This window comes from Hyperoodon ampullatus, assembly GCF_949752795.1.
Source record: "Hyperoodon ampullatus genome assembly, chromosome: 14".
Classification (NCBI taxonomy): domain Eukaryota; kingdom Metazoa; phylum Chordata; class Mammalia; order Artiodactyla; family Ziphiidae; genus Hyperoodon; species Hyperoodon ampullatus.
In genome coordinates, this window is record NC_136927.1 from 64,674,867 (window position 1) to 64,691,558 (window position 16,692).

At 47.0% G+C, this 16,692-nt stretch overlaps 1 protein-coding gene across 2 annotated transcripts in view; it reads right to left on the reverse strand.

Moving 5' to 3' along the window:
- Nucleotides 1–523: 523 nt before the first annotated feature.
- The window catches only part of GSS (glutathione synthetase), a gene marked incomplete at its 5' end in the record, with an annotated part of 31,730 nt that continues 15,561 nt past the window's right edge, over nt 524–16,692 (reverse strand). For both annotated transcript variants that reach the window (XM_079718406.1, XM_079718405.1), the window contains 10 exons: nt 524–1,091; nt 1,978–2,167; nt 3,659–3,740; nt 4,227–4,421; nt 7,308–7,374; nt 8,872–8,949; nt 9,047–9,127; nt 13,121–13,237; nt 13,940–14,079; nt 14,376–14,451. In XM_079718406.1, the coding sequence (XP_079574532.1) occupies nt 968–1,091; nt 1,978–2,167; nt 3,659–3,740; nt 4,227–4,421; nt 7,308–7,374; nt 8,872–8,949; nt 9,047–9,127; nt 13,121–13,237; nt 13,940–14,079; nt 14,376–14,451 (1,150 nt within the window). In that variant the 3' untranslated portion in view covers nt 524–967. The remainder of the gene's footprint in view (nt 1,092–1,977; nt 2,168–3,658; nt 3,741–4,226; nt 4,422–7,307; nt 7,375–8,871; nt 8,950–9,046; nt 9,128–13,120; nt 13,238–13,939; nt 14,080–14,375; nt 14,452–16,692) is intronic.

Here is a 16,692-nt window from a genome sequence, read left to right on the forward strand (position 1 = left end):
AAAGCTCTCTTTTCTTGCCTGTTGTACTCAAGCCCTGTGGTTGTAGGAATAAAGTCTGTGACCTCAAGAAGGTGGTGACTTGCTTTCTTGGTTATCTTACAGGCTGTGTACTTGCTAGCTGTTCTGACTTGTGTGGGGGATGGGAAGGGGAGTGGTTTTCCTCAGGAATACCCCAATATTCACCTTCTAGAACTTTTGGTTTAGGCAGAGCTAGGCAGGGCTTCCAGGCCCTTTGACAAGCTCCTGAGCTAATCAGGAAAGCAAATGAAGCAAGATTACAACTGTGATGTCCCATCATGGTTGCCTTCCCTCCTGGGCTCCTGCTAGAGACCTTGTCTCTTCCCTATGATCCTGTGGGAGCATTAGTGAGTGACTAAGGATTGAAATTTCAGGGTCCTATCCATAGGGTCAGGAGCTAGGGAGACTCTGATTACAGCCAAGTTACTTCCCCTGCTCCAATCTACCTGAAGTGGGCCGACTCGGATTATAGCTTCTCCCTCCCCTAAATGTACAAACCAAGGAATCACAGGATCAACAAAGTAGTTTTATTTAAGGCAGAGGTGGGAAAAGGCTGTGCCCCTCTACCCTTTTCCTCCTACCCCTCAGTCTTATCCCAAGTCAGACACTGGAACTTGCTGGAAAGGCTGACAATGGGCTAACAGGAGGGTGGCAGTGTTATGGTCCCTTACCTCAGATCAGCTTCTTTTCAGCTGTACCCACACCCTGAGGATTTAGGGGCCTCTAGATCACACCTAAGGGAAACACAGCTTTTCTGGTTCTCAGATGGAAAAGCTGTGGGGAAGGTACCCAGCACTGACCCTTCCATGAAGACCCTGGAAATCTCTAGACGAGATCAACCTTCCCAAGGTAAGGGGAGGGCAGCCCCTCAGGAGGGCTAGGAGAGGAATGATAAGTACAAAGGATAGAAGGTCTTTCGAGTAAAGTCTGGGCAGGCCTCGCTGTGTCCTCACGCAGGGTATGGGTTGTCTAGGACTGCCACTCCTGCTGCCACACCACCATCGGCATGCTCGATGGCTTTGGTTCGAAGCAGATGTCCCACGTGCTTGTTCATCACAAGTGTCTTTCCCTGCCTATAGAAATGGGAGCAGGAGACACACAACTCCATCACCTGGACTCAGCTCTCAAACCCAAGACCTTCACTCGTCCCAGTTGAGCTGTACATGGGTGACTGACTACACCTGAGAAAGTGCTAGGATTTTTGAATCAGATTTGGGTTTGCATCCTAGCTTGGATATTATTAGCTCTGTGTCTTTGAGCAAGTTACTCAGCCTTTCTAAATATCAATTTCCTCAGTTTAAAATAGGGATAATACCTCTCACTTTGGTCACGAGGATTGAATAAAGCAGGAACAGCACTTAGCATGATGCCAGGCTCACATTTCATGTTCTGTAGCTGTAAATGTCCTTCCTACCTCTCTCTCAAGATGGCTGTGGTGGGGGTGGGGTGGGGGGCTGGGGAGGAACTTGCCGGCAGAGATGCTGTAAGGGGAGTGGTTGGAGGGGAAGATAATAGAGAGGGCAGGCTCTGGTGGGGAGCATGGTAGGATCTGGAATTCCTTCCTTGCGCTGACCATGGTGTGAGTATTTTGCAGGAAGTGGTATGAGGGACCAGGAACTGTTCCTTACAAATTCCCCAGTCTTCCTCTTCCTGATTCTTTAGTGCTCAAATCCAAACCCAGGGGCCACTCAGCTTTTCAAAGCCACTGAGTATCCTCTAGCTGGCCCATCCCACCTTTTCCCAGAATCCCCAGTGGCCTGGGACTGGACCCAAATTCTTTTCTTCCCTGGGGTTTCCCAGTCCAGGGTTATTTTCTCACCCATCTTGATACTACTTGGAATTTCCTTTATAGTTTCAAAGCACTTCTCAGCTGGGCTTCATTTGATAGCCTTGTGAGGTAGGCAGATCTTGGATCCTTGGTCTCATTTACTAGATAAGGAAACACACTGCTTGGCTCACCTGACATAGACCCCGAAGATGCCCAGCTCTGAAATGCATTGGACCACTCGGGCAGGGCTGCCAGGTCGTAGTAGACAATTCCCAAAAGGTTCAGGTTCTATCTTCTCCATGAGGATGTAGGAGGCTCTCTCCTCACTGTCCTTCAGCCGCTCCAGGGCCTGTACCATCTCCTCCCCGTATAGGTTGTTACCTGCAATTTCACTAAGCAGTCACCCTGGACCCTCTCCCCACCTTCTCCACCCTGTGCTCCCACTTCTAGGGCCATGTGGGCAAGTCAGGAACCTCAGTTCCTGACACCAGCTCAGTGAACCCAGGGCAGGCCTGGCTTCCAAGGAAGAAATGTCACCTTAACAGGAGAGTGCTTACACAAGCAAACACACCTTCCACCACACCATCCTGCCCTGGTTCTCTTCTTACCTGTTTATGGCTGTTCCTTCTCAGCCTTCCTGACTGGCTCCTGCCCCTCTTAAATATTGGGGTTTCCAAGGAATCAGTCCTTCACCCTTGTTCTCTCCTCCATGTATATACATTTTTTTTTTCAGGGAGACCTCTTCCAAGGCTTCATCTATATCCTATAACTTGTTTACTCCCAAATCTCTAACTAAAGCTCCCTGCTCTAGACATCACAGATATCCCATGGGCTCCCCAAATAAACTCAACATGTCCAAACAGAACTCATTACTTCTGCCTGACTCTGCTTCTCCTGGACCTTCCTACCCTCAATCAAGTGAAAGGCATTCTTGAGTCATTTAACTCCTCTCTCTCCATTAGCTGTCATGAATCGGACATGTCTCTTCAGTGTGTACTCCACACTGTCATAAGCCCTAGCCCAGCCTTCTACATTGCTCTCTGGACAACTATACCCGTCTCCTCTATGGTCTCTCTGCCACCAGTGTCTCCCTACATTCCAGGACATGCTCTACCATGGCTGAAACATGGATCCTAGATCAATCATGTGTCCCTTCCCTCCTTAAAACTTTCTAATGGCTTCCCGCTACCCTTAGGATAAAATCCAATTTCCTACAATATATTCAACGTTCTTTATAATCAGGTCCCAAACCATCTTTTCCAACCCAAATCCCTGCCTTCTCTCACCTCCCACACTGCACTCCAGCCTGACCAGTTACTCATTAATCTCCAAACATACCACATTTTCATGGGCCAGTGCCTATGCCTGAGGTTGCTTCTTCTGTATGGAATACTCTTCCCCCTTTTCCACCTGGGAAACTCCTACCTAACCCTTAAGGCCAAAATCAAAAACCATCTCCTCTGGGTCAGGAGACAGACATGAGGCAGATGTGATCCCTGCCCTCAAGGAGTTCAAACTAAGCAGGAAGATATCCAACCTCCTGATATGCCCCCATCCTGCTTCCCCACAATTCACCCTCAGGCACCTCAGACTACACTTGCCCAAACCCTCCAGTGCTGGTTAATCACATTCCCTTGTGCACGGGCATTTCTGTAGTGTAGTGGTTATCACGTTCGCCTCACACATTCCCTTGTGCTCCACTGCACTTGACCACAGGGTCTCCTGGGACACTGTCCAAGGTGGGGACATGTGTCAGTTCCTCTTGTATCCCTCAGAGCCCGGGACCGTGCCCATAGCAAGTGCAGATCAGCACTGGTGACAGCCTGCTGGCCCCCTTTCACTGAGCAGCCCTGCAAAGGGGGAACCACCTACCTCCACCCTCTCTCTGGGGCTTTAGCACGAAGCAGCTAGGGGCAGCAATGGCCTCAGTGATAGCCTGGTCCCCTTCTTCACCCTGGCAGGAGGCAAGAAAGCAGTCACTAGCAGTCTTGGGCCAAAGAGGCAGGAGCCAAGGTCCTGCTGGTTGTGTAGAGCAGCATCAGAGGAAGAGCAGGAGGAGGAAGAGCCATAAGCCCCTTTAGGCTGGATGCTACTATCTGGATATGACCCCAGCAAGCCCCCTGTAGCAGTGAGTACAGTGACAGCAAGCTTTCTTGGGCAACAGTTCAGGAGCAGCAGGAGGTCTGGAAAACGGGTACAGATATTCCTCAATTCTTGCTGTCTACCTCAGCCCCTTCCCCTGGTTACCGTCCCCATCTCCACCTTTGCTGTGGGAGCTTACAATGGATTCCAGCCCTCCTTCCCAGGGCTCTAGGGGTTTTCTCAGAGTATCACTGACCCAAGTCCAGCCCAGTGCCAGTTCCAGCCTCCACAACACATTGGGCTCTGGGTCCCTGATACCTAGGGGGCCTGTGGTGGGAGAAGTGGGCTATCCACGCACCATGTCCAGTGAGTAGAGGCCAGCAAAGGTGGCACGGAGGCGGGCCACGGCCTCAGGCTGGCCGGGGAGCAACACCTCCAGCATGCCTGATCTGCTCAGCTCCTGTTGCACCTTCTTAGTCCCAGCCAGCTGCGTGGCAATGTCTGGGCACTTGACAGCACATGACCTCTCCAGCAGCAGCCGTGCTCCCCAGTTCTGCAGAGAGAAGAAACCAAAAGGAATTCTACTTTATTTTACGTTGGCTGGCCTTTAATGAACATCCATCAGGTGCCAGGTATCCTCACATTCATTATCTCCCAGGGTCATTGCAACATCCTTGTGAGGCAGGTATGGCCCCTCCTGTTATGCAGGATTCTTGCCCTTATGGAGCTTATGGTCTAGCACAATGACACATGACTATAATTAAAAGGGAAAATGAGGGCTTCCCTGGTGGTGCAGTGGTTGAGAGTCCGCCTGCTGATGCAGGGGACATGGGTTCATGCCCTGGTCTGGGAAGATCCCACATGCCGCGGAGCGGCTGGGCCCGTGAGCCATGGCCGCTGAGCCTGCACATCCGGAGCCTGTGCTCCGCAACGGGAGAGGACACAACAGTGAGAGGCCCGCCTACCACAAAAAAAAAAAAAAAAAAAAAAAAGGGAAAATGACAAAAGGTGAAAAGGTGTAGAACAATTGATGAAGAGGTTTGAAAGGGGTGGGACACTTGTTTATGAGCTCAGCTTCCTACTGTACTACAAATAAAATACAAACTCCTTACCACGGCCTATAAGATCCTGTAAGGATCTGCCCCTTGTCTCCTTTTCAACCTCATTCCATGCCATCCTTCCACCTCCCTCCCACCTTGCAGCCACACAGGTTTGTCAGTCCTCAAACACAAATGTCATTTCCACCTCAGGGCCTTTGCATTTGCTGCATTTCCCTCTGCCTGGAATTCTTGTCATTTTGGCTTTTCTGATGGATGGCTGGATCCCTCTCATCTTTAAATCTTGGCTCAGTCATCTTCTCAAACCACCCCATTTAATGTGGGTTTCCCCATAATTCTCTGCGTTTTCACCCTGTTGTTTCAAAGAGTTGCCCCCAGCTAGAAAAAACCATTTTTCTACTTTTGTTTACTTTCTGATGACCATCTCCCTGACCAAACTGTGAGCTCCATGAGGACCCTTGTCTGTCTCATTTCCTGTTGTATCCCTAGTGTCTAACACAGTGCCTGAAGCTTTGTAGGTGCTCAATAAATATTTGTTATTGTTGTTTAATGAGGTGAAATTGAGTGGACAGGTAAGAGTCTGACAGGTGAGACTCAACAGGGAAGAGGTATTAAGGTTAACAGGATAATATGAGCAAAGGTCTGCAGGTGAGTAATCGCAGGATGAATAGTCTGGTGGGCCAGGAGTTTAGGGTGTGAGAGGCAGGGAAACAGCAGAGGATCATGCCTCCCAGCTCTAGTCCCCATTCTCAGGCACTAGAGGGACAGTCTGTCCTTGACTCCAGACCACATCAAACTGCCCACAGCAGGATCAGGGCTATGGCCTGAGGAACACCACCACTACCCCCATCCCACTCTCACCCCCCACACATGCTGTCCTTTCTTTGATGTAGTCAGTCCACCTGCAGCATCTCTGCCTGGTCTTCACCAATAACCCCAGCCACCTAACAACTAGGCTAGTGTTTTGGGTAGAGTTAAAGGTACCCTGAATATCAGAGAAAAACCCAGAAAAGTACCCCATTGTGGAAAGTAGGGAAAGCAAAACTCAGAGATGAGCAGGGCCTTGCTCATGGTCACCTAGCAATTCACTAAGCCTAGCAGATTCACCTCCATGTCTAAAACTGGTCTGAGTTTCTCAGTTCCCTAAAAATGTTCTCCTCCTTATGCACTAATTTCCCTCCTTGTTAACTCATCAAAGTTTTCTTTGGCCCCTTCCCCAAACCCCTTGTCCTGGAACCAGGACATTTTCCCAATAGACAGTGGATTGACAAACCTGTGTGGCTGCAAGGTGGGAGTGAGGTGGAGGGATGGCATGCAATGAGGTTGAAAAGGAGACAAGAGGCAGATCCCTATACAGCTGGGCCTTAGGGAGGATCTTACATTCAAAGAATTATCAATCTGAAAGGAGCTCCCTCAATATTCTAGTGTAGTTCCCTCACCTTACAGAAAGTGAGCCCAGAAAGGGTCAGGAACCTGCCCGTGGTCACACAGAGGCAGAGCCAAATGCTCATGACCCCCAGACTACTGCTTATGGTATTTTCTAACTTATTTTCTCCTTTACCTTCTCCCAACTGAAAGTAGGGCTTCTTAGCTTCTCCATGCTGTGGATTAGGGGCAGGGGGAGGAGAATTATATACTAGGAAAGCCACTGGACTGAGAGTCAGAAAGTGTGGGAGCTCTCTGTGGGACCTTAGATAAGCACCTGCATCTCTCAAACCTTAGTTTCTCCATCTATATAATGGGGATAATTACACACCTCACAGAGTGGTTATAAGGATTAAATGAAATATTGGATGTGGAATGTAATTTTGAAACTACCTGGTAGGATAGCAAGCTAAGGTGATATTATCATTACTGTCGTTAACATGAATGGACAGCAGATAAAAACTTTCTGATGCAGATAAAAGAGAAGTAAGAGTTGGCAAGAAGGAAATGGTGTAGTGGCACTGGTTTGCACTGGCTAGTGAGAGCTGACTGGATCCATCTCTTCCCAGCTCTGTTCAGAGATGTTAAGATGGGTAGCTTTGAAACTGGCCAGGATGGGAGTAGTTACAACCTAGAAATCCGAAAATGCTACAAATAGGGGCTTGTCTCCACAGAAAGATTATTGTTACACATTTACCAGCATATCCCTACAAACAGTGTGAATGGCTGGTGCATTGTGGTTTCCTGAGGATTCAGATTCTAGAAGATTGTGTGTAGAGAGTGAGAGGCAGCAAAAAGCTTGTGGGAGGACAGGAAGTTCCAGCAGCAAGTTCCCTGAGGAAGAACTGAAGCCAGAGCTCAGGAAATAACCTAGGTTGTTGTGACACCTGAGTTGAACCTCTGAAGAATGATGGTAGGTCCCAGAGGCAAAGAATGGTCTAACAGAAAGTACCAACCTGCAGACTGTAGTGACTTGGCATGTAGCCATCCCGGAAGTAAACCACAGCAACTTCCTGGCCGTCCCTAGAACACAAGATGGAGAAAGCTGTTGTGTTAAATTAAAACTGATGTGTTCAGGTACTTCCCTAGTGGCGCAGTGGTTGAGAATCTGCCTGCCAATGCAGGGGACACGGGTTCGAGCGCTGGTCCGGGAAGATCCCACATGCCGGAGCAACTAAGCCCGTGCGCCACAACTACTGAGCCTGCGCTCTAGAGCCCGCGAACCACAACTACTGAAGCCCGTGCGCCTAGAGCCCGTGCTCCACAGCAAGAGAAGCCACCGCAATGAGAAGCCCGCGCACCGCAACAAAGAGTAGCCCCCGCTCGCCCCAACTAGTGAAAGCCCGCGTGCAGCAACGAAGACCCAACACAGCCAAAAATAAATAAAATAAAATAAATAAATTTATGAGATAAAAAATAAAATAAAACTGATGTATTCAGTGGTTCAATCTATTTCAGGGTGCATCAAAATGCATTTGGCTTCTTTGAAAGTCAGTCCACAGGGGTAGCTTGAACAGGGATTCATTGGAAGTATGAAAGTAGACACCCACACACCATCAATGCTTCCACTAAAAAATGGAGGTATGCAGTGGGGAATGCTTTCTAATATTCCAGATCTAGAGTCATTCTAGTAAGGCCGAAGGCAACCAGAATCAAATTAGGTAAATTTTTTAAAAGTGGGCTCAAAATTACTGAGCAGCAGAATCATATTGCTATATATAATCATATTGCTAGCAAAACACACTTGTATTTACACTGCTTAAAGTAGCTGATTTTTTTAAATGGTAGGGGGTGAGGGTGGGGAGATGCAAAATATGAATCTAGTTAAGCCACATACTGTCTTTTTGAACTTCTTCCCCTTTTCTTTGATTTATTTGATATTGTTTGATTTATCTGGAAAGTAAATTAATGACTTTGTTTTGTTAAGATAGAACCACACTTTGAAAATAGTAAGTGGTATTGTGAAACGCCAGGAGGTTCTTAATTTTAAGAATCACACATTTCCAGGTCTAAATATGTGTGCTGTAAGCAATGCTACCCAAATATGTGATACTGAAGTCACTTGGTGGTGGCCCCTGAAGGGAAGCACAGGGCCTGGCTTGGAACACAAATCCAGGCCCTTTGAGGTCTTGCATGAGACCTCAGAGAGCAACTCCCAGACCAATCAAAGAATGAGCTGGCTACTCCTCTTCCTCCTTGACTGCCCAACCCAACTGCCCAGGTCTGGCTTGACTAGCCAAGAAGGGCAAGAAAACTTTTGGGAGCCCAGAGGCATATGAAAACCAAGGTTATCCAGAATGTCAATAGCTCTGATACAACCCATTAGAAGCAGAACTTGGCTTCTCCAAAATTTCCTGGGATGGTGGGATATTTTCAGAGTTCACCCTAAAGTTCAGAGAGAAGGAAGCAAGCCATCACATCTCCCAGAAGAAAGGATTATTTAGGGGAAGTGGGCAGCAGGATGAGTTTCCTAAATCAGCCCTCTATTGGATCCTTGGGGAATGCTCCCTGGACACTTACATAAACAGTCTTCGGTCCTGGTCTAGAGACCCCTTTTCAGAGACATCTTCGAACTTTCGACGGATTACATGGATATTCCTGGGAAAGATGGGCAAGGCTCAGAGTGGATGCTCTGTTCTGAGTGGCTCTCCCCAGTCCTGGGGCTACATCTGGAGGTCTCCCCTCCTTTACTTACCTGGCCAGTAGCTCATTCTCTATGGCACGCTGGTCAAATATATTCCTTTCCTTCTCTTGGGCAATCAGTAGCACCCGAGCGCTGGGGAAAGAGCACAGGTGGCCCAAGGTGGCTACAAATCTTGTCTTCCCTCCATCCCACCCCCTCAGAAGTGAGAATGAGAACACGGCTTCCCTGAAAGAGTAGATATTCTCTCTACTCAGGACTGCCTCAGGCATAGACACCTGAGGCTACAACACATTATTTCCTGAATATAGAAAACTTGAAAAAATGGACATGTCTCTTCCCCTTCTCCAGTAGGTAGATGAAAATTAAGCCAATGATGTCAAACTTCTGTGCAAATTAAAATTTAGACTTAAAACCATCTCAAAAACCCAACAGGACTTTTTCTTAGAATTTAACATAATGATTCCAAGTTCTTCTGGAAGAATAAAGAGGTGAGAGTACTGAAGAATATTTTGTAAAAGAACAATGCTGGGGGTTAGGGGATAATGACCCTATTGCTAGATTGTGAAGCATATAATAAAAGAGTATGTGATTCTTTCAAAAAGAAAAAAAAGAATAGCTCAATGGAATCCTCAACGGAATCCTACAGAAACACTATAGAGAAAACTATGAATAAGGCATTATCTCCTGGGGCCTCCCAACATTTCTGTGAGGTACACAGGGACACATTTGGTCCCACAGTATTAATGGGATCACTGGGGCTTACCTGGCCTCTTCCTTTCTGCTTATCCACATGTTTCTTAAAGGAGCAAGAGCTCCAGGACTCAGGGAAATGCTAATGCCAAAGAATTGTCTGTTTGGCTACCAACCAAGCTGTTTTCAGTTGTCAAGAACAGGTCCAGGTGTCTCCCACCAGACTCTCTTACTGTCACTGCTCAGCAGTACCAAACTCCATTTTTGCTGTAGCTGTATTGCTCTGTGCCCACGGCTTCTTGCTGAGCTCTTGGGTGAGCAGACTTGGCTTAGGATTTTAAGTGTGGATTCCTGACCTCCCATACTTGGCCTCTTGTCTATCTCTGCTTCTCCCTCCCTCAGCTGAGCCTCTTGGACTACACTCTGCCTGACTCCTTTCCACTTAGCTAAAACACAGGTCCTAGTATGCCCCTTCTCCTGGCCTGCCTGAAAACTCTTGAGGTCAGACATGACACTAAGCAGTCTTGGTTTTGAGTTGGGTATCTGAGAGACGACCTAGAAATGGTGCTTTCACAAGCCATCTTGCCCTGAGAGAGTCCCGAGGGCCAATGACCTTGCTCTTTACTTTGTAGCCTGATCTGCTCTACTCATGAGTGGGAGATGGCACTTGACCCATGCTAGCCCACCTCCAGGAAAAGGTGGAGGAGAGGCTGTAGGTTAAAGTGGAACTGCATGCTCTGGTTAATGAAGCCTCCTGCCAAATAATCGGACTCAGACTCTGAAAACATATTCTACCTCCTCCTGCCTTTAATTCCGAGCGTCTCTTGATAGCAGGTCTAGGAAAGTTATCACCTAAGGGAGGTGAAGTAGCAGTAGCATGCTGACTGGGAATAAGGACTCCAGAGTCCCAGTGCTGGCTTTGCCAGTGATCTATGGTATACCCTTGGGTAAGTCAGCTTCTTTCCTTGGGCCCTGATTTCCCCATGTATAAGATAAGGGTGTTAAATAGATCATAGTTCCCAACATTTTATATCAAGAATCCCCTTTTCTTATTGCTACTCATTCTAACCACAGACACTATATTTTGAAAGAGTTTGAATAAATGTCTAAATTGAAATCATGATTCATTTTCCTGGCTTAATTTAAAAAAATTCTTTAAAAACATATGAGATGGGGCTTCCCTGGTGGCGCAGTGGTTGAGAATCTGCCTGCCAATGCAGGGGACATGGGTTCGAGCCCTGGTCTGGGAAGATCCCACATGCCGCGGAGCAGCTGGGCCCGTGAGCCACAATTACTGAGCCTGCGCGTCTGGAGCCTGTGCTCCGCAACAAGAGAGGCCGCGATAGTGAGAGGTCTGCGCACCGCGATGAAGAGTGGCCCCCGCTCGCCGCAACTAGAGGAAGCCCTTGCACAGAAACGAAGCCCCAACATAGCCATAAATAAATAATTTTAAAAAAATTAATAAAAAAAACAAAACAAACAAACAAACAAAAAACATATGAGATGGGCTTCCCTGGTGGCGCAGTGGTTGAGAGTCCGCCTGCTGATGCAGGGGACATGTGTTCGTGCCCCAGTCCAGGAGGATCCCACATGCCATGGAGCGGCTGGGCCCGTGAGCCGTGGCCACTGGGCCTGTGCGTCCAGAGCCTGTGCTCCGCGACGGGAGGGGCCGTGGCGGTGAGAGGCCCGCGTACCACACACACAAAAAAACAAAAACCAAAACATATGAGATAACTGATGAAAATTCATCTGCTCTACAAATGCTCGCACCTCAGTTTTTCAGTCTATACTATGGGGCAATTCCTTTCAGAAGAACAGTGTAGTAGAGAGAACACAGGCTTTAGGGGCAGGTAAACGTGAATTCTAAACTTACTAGCTGTGTGACTTTGGGCAAGTTATTCAACCTCTCTGAGCGCTCTGTTTGCTCTTCTGTAAAACAAAACTCTTTAAATGGTAGTAATTATTACTATCATTATTGTTATTATTGAAGGTACCACATAATGACCCTCACTGAATTTTTTAAAGCATTTTTCAAATCTATGATTTCATTTAATTCTTACTACCATCCTTTTAGGTATTATTATTACCCCTGTTTTACAAGTTCGGAAACTGATGTTCAGGGAAAAGAATAGACTTTAGCCAAGGTCATTTGGGTCAGAAGTGCCTACTTGACTCTCAAAATGAAGGAATCCACTCCTGGCTCAGGGACCCCACAGCTCCTACCTACCAGTGCCTAATTCTGAGCACACAAGTCTTTTCTCTCCATGTTATTCACAGCCTGGCTAGAGAAACCCTCTGCAACATTCGTCTATCAGCAGTTCCCTAGCTGACCCATCTCCTGGCTTCACTCTTAAAATACAACCTAGCCAAGAGTTCTACTTGACAAAATATTTGTCTGATGACTTCCAAATGCTCAGAGTCTGAGGTTTCTTGAGTCTTAGTGAGGCTTAATAAGCCCAGAGAGGCTCTCTTGGAGGTAATAAAGTGATGAAGAATGCAGGTTCTTGAGGGAGATGGACTCTGGGCTCTACCACCAACTCACCACTTGACCTTGAACAATGCACTTCACTTCTCTGAACCTCAGTTTCCTCATCTTTAAAATGGGGGAGATGAATAATATCTACCTCAGAGTGTTTGAAATGAGGATTCAGTGAGATCCTGTATGTGAAGAGCTTAGCACAAAGTGTGGCACTAGTAGGTACTCATTAAGGGTAAACTATTAATGCTATATTAACATAGCAATAACTGTTAGTACAGTGGCCGCTCACTTATCCAGAAGTCATATCCGGAACATCTAGCATCTTTACACATCTGGAACACGGTTGAGAAATAGGAAGGAAGCAAAAAAATGCCCCTGAACAGTTAAAACAGATACCATAAAATCCCTAAATCAAAGTTTACACATTTACTCATCAAAGAGGCCCTCACACTCATTAGACACAAATATAACAGATCATTTGCTTTCCCAAACTACAACAAATCAGAAAGGAGGTATAAGGATGGCAGCGGAGATTCTAAATTCAAGCAAAATGACAGCAGTAAGAAGTAAGAGCTATTAGTAGGAAAACAGACAGAAAAACTATGAAAAAAAGAATAAGAGCATAAAGCCTAATAACTGGGGCCATTAGTGCAGGCAAACAACCTCACATGCCTCTCTCACTCTAGGTAGCACTCCTGCATTACATCAAGATGCAATCCCTGACTGTCAAACGATCACCTGTAGCCAATGAGAAAAGATTAAATTATTATCAGCATCTCTTATTTAAGAAGGAAGCCCAAAACTCCATTAAAATAATTTTGGTACTTCAAAGTATAAGCTTCTATTTCAAGAAAAATTCCCTCATGATTTCCTAATGATGTCAGGCAAAGGAGTTGCTGCATCCATGAATGCTGAATCTAAAGCAGGATTCTGCTGACACTTTTTCTTCCCCTTACTTGGCTGAGCCGTAGAGTTCCCAGGCTTTGGCAATCCCCATGGCCAATCCCTTGCTGGGATTATTGGAGAGGATCTTGGCAGCTTCTTTGGTCTTACCCAGGACATTGAGAACATGTCTGTTGAAAGAGAGATGCCTACTTAGTAACTGGATGGACCTGGAAGACCCTTCTGCCTGTGACTCATAGACAATTATAGGAACATCACTTTGAGAGTCAGCTGAGCACTAAAAAGCATCCTACCATCATGCTCTTGTAGGATCCACCTCAGGCTGGAATGTGTTGGGCTGCCCTAAGCCTGGCCCCTGGTGTACATGCCCAGAGGAGCCCTGAGACCCTGTGTTTCCACTCCACACAAGCCTCCCAATGAACTGAAACCCCTTTCCCTGAGCCCCAGGTACTGTCTGGAATCCAGCTACAGACCATCTGGAATCACAGCAACCTGGAGCATCACTACTGACTAGAAGTGGATGTTGCTAGGGTCCAGCGCTCAGAAGGGAAGCCCCTGTTCCCTCTCTGCCTTGGATTCTGACCTCCTTTCAGGCCTCTTTCTTACCTCAGGACCCTCACAGATACTGTTCCTTCTGCCTGGAATACTAACTTGTACAATGAAGGGGCAGGACCAGATGAACCCTGAGGTTCCTTCTTTTTCTGACACACCAAGACCTACTTACAAGTGGAAACTGTGCTACGAGGTGGAAACACATGACCCAAGGCCCAGGAAGGCACAGTCAGCATTCGAGATCCCTGCCCCCACCTATGACTGTAGGCTCATCAGGCTGACACCTCATTAGTGTGCCCAGGATTGCCCAAAGGACCCACCGATGCACAGCAGGGGTCCGGGAGGCTAGGCCCCCAAAGCTGGCAGAGATGGTGTTGATTTCAATCTGTTTCAGGGCTGCAGAGCCATCTGCGTTGCGCTGGAACATGTAGTCTGAGCGATTCAGGCCCAGGAACACCGTCTGTGGGGAAAACTGAAGGCTGAGGACATTTGCCCAGGGGCTGACTCTGAGGGCCTAGCCACAGAGATAGGTACCATGAACTCTACGCAGAGGTGCCAGCTAACACTCCCAAACCCAGTGGAATCATTCTTTGGGACATTCCAGGATTGGCCACTAATGTATAAACCCAGTGGGGACCAATGAAAGGCAGATTCCCATGAGCTCAGGGACTAGGCCAAATTCTTCTGGTTAAAACAAAAAAGAGAACGAGATGGGAGGGGCAGGTCCCAGACGGGGGTGAAGTGGGGAATGGTTACCTGGGCAATGCCCTCTTTCAGGACTTGCTTGTGGATGTCAAAGAGATGAGCAGTGAAGTTGTCCCTTTTGATGGTGCTGAAAGAGGAAAGAGAGTATTTTCTAGGCTACATGGAACATTAAAGGTCAAGGATTCCCATTGTCTCCTGAATCCTCTCTGGGTCTACTGGCTCAAAATTGAACACCCACACCAACCCTGTAGAGAACAGTGGTTTAGAACACAGCTTTAGAGCCAGATGACTTGGGTTCAAATCCCAGCTCTATCACTCACTATTGGGCAACCTCAGACAATCATGTCACCTCTATGCTTCAGTTTGCTCATCTGTAAAATGAACAGGGATATAATTATATTTATAACAGAGAGCTGTAGTGAAGAGTAAAGGAGATATTACATGTACAGAATTGAACATAGTGTGTGGTCCCAAGAAGAATTCAAAACTGGCATACGATATGACCATTCTGTAGTTGGTAAGCTTTCTAGTTGACCTAACATTAACTCTCCGTAGCTTCCCCTATGTTCTGGGACCTCCTAGGACAAGTCTTTTCCACCTCTTCCATGGCAGCACTCAGAGATTAGAAGACAGCAGTTATGCCCTGTGCCCCAAAAGGTTTTTCTGACTCAAGCTAAATATCCTAATTTTTTTCTTCAACCAGTCCTTATATGATGTGATTTCCTCAAGGAAGCCTTCCCTATCTGGGTCAGATCCCCCTGGTGTGCACTCTCATAGCACTGTGGACCTCTCCTTTACAGCACTGATTGCAGTTGTAATTTTCCATTTTATTTGTGTGATGACTAGTATTATCTCTCCTATTTGACTATAAACCACATGAGGATGGGGACCATGTCTCTGCTAGCTCATCATCATGGCCCAGTGTGCTACTGTGACATGTGACATGAGGTAGGACCCAGCCAGTATGGTTTTCTGGAGCCTTAAGGAAGAAACACCCACGGGTAACTAATTTGTTGCCTCTCAAGATTCAGGGTGGTCTCTGCATGCCTGCTCAAGCCTAACTCTCAGGCTCACCTTGTTACAGGGACCCCACTGAGCCCATGTAGCTCAGGCCTGCCCTGAAGTTCCTCTCTCCCCAGCCAGCTCTCATGGGGTTTCGCAGCCCTTGGTGAAGAGGAGAGTCCCTAAGCTGGGACTCTCCTAGGCTGTTATTCTAGCTCATGGGACCCTGGGCCTTTTCTCCCTTACAGGCTAGGGTTTGTGTGTATTTCAGAGGAGAGGGTAATAGGGAAGACAGGGGTTGCAGAGATGGGCTGCAGGGAAGGTCTCACACATAACTGCAGCTTTAGGATAAAGGTCATAAATCAGGCTGCTCATATTTCCCACAAGCTAGAATCACAGGTACAAAAGCCGGGCCCATCCCGAGAAAGATCTGAGGAAAAGGTGGTGGAAAGGTTTGTACATTCAGGACTCAGTGGGTTTCTAGCTGCAAGTCAATGGTTTCCAAACTTCTTACCATTATGAACCCTTCTCGTTTTCACCCTCACACCAATGTGCACATTTTTAAAAGATTTTGTGGGGACTTCGCTGGTGAGCCAGCGATTGAGACCCTGAGCTCCCAACACAGGGGACCCGGGTTCGATCCCTGGTTGGGGAACTGGATCCCGCATGCCGCAACTAAGACCCAGTGCAGCCAAATAAATAAATATTAAAAAAAAAATTTTGTGTTTAACAAAATAGTTTTCTTTTGAAAAATTAATGAGACATGCAATCATATATATATATATATACACACACACACACACACACATATTCTCTCTCTACACACACACACACACACACACATATTTAATTCTAATTTAATTCTAAAATAAAGAAATTTCCCTTGCCCCAGGGCCTCAAGTGGAAAAAAGATCAAGGGAGAAGAGACAGAGAGAGGGGGATAGAGTGAGTCATTTCAGGGGTTCTGTATCCTTGTGAACTGGGTGTGGCCCAGTCTGCACCCCGTCCCACCCAGAGATAAGAGGCCTGAAGTGACAAGAAAGGGTCACTGCTTAAGAGAAGTAGGAAATCTGATTTTAAACCCATAACCCCTCCTGCCCTCTGTTTTCTCTAAAACTAGGTTGACTCTCCCTAATTACAAATGGAGATTTCAGTCTTCAAAGCAGGGGGGTCATGGGTCAGAGAATCACAGAATGTCAGTGTTGGAAGGGACCTTAGATTTAGGCCAACCTCCCATTTTACAGATGAAGAAATTGAGGCCCAGAGAAAGAGAAAAACTTGCTTGAGGCCATATAAATAAGTGGTAGAGCCAGGGTTAGAAGCCAGGTCTCCTAACTTCTATTCTACAAATTTTTGTTTCTCCTGG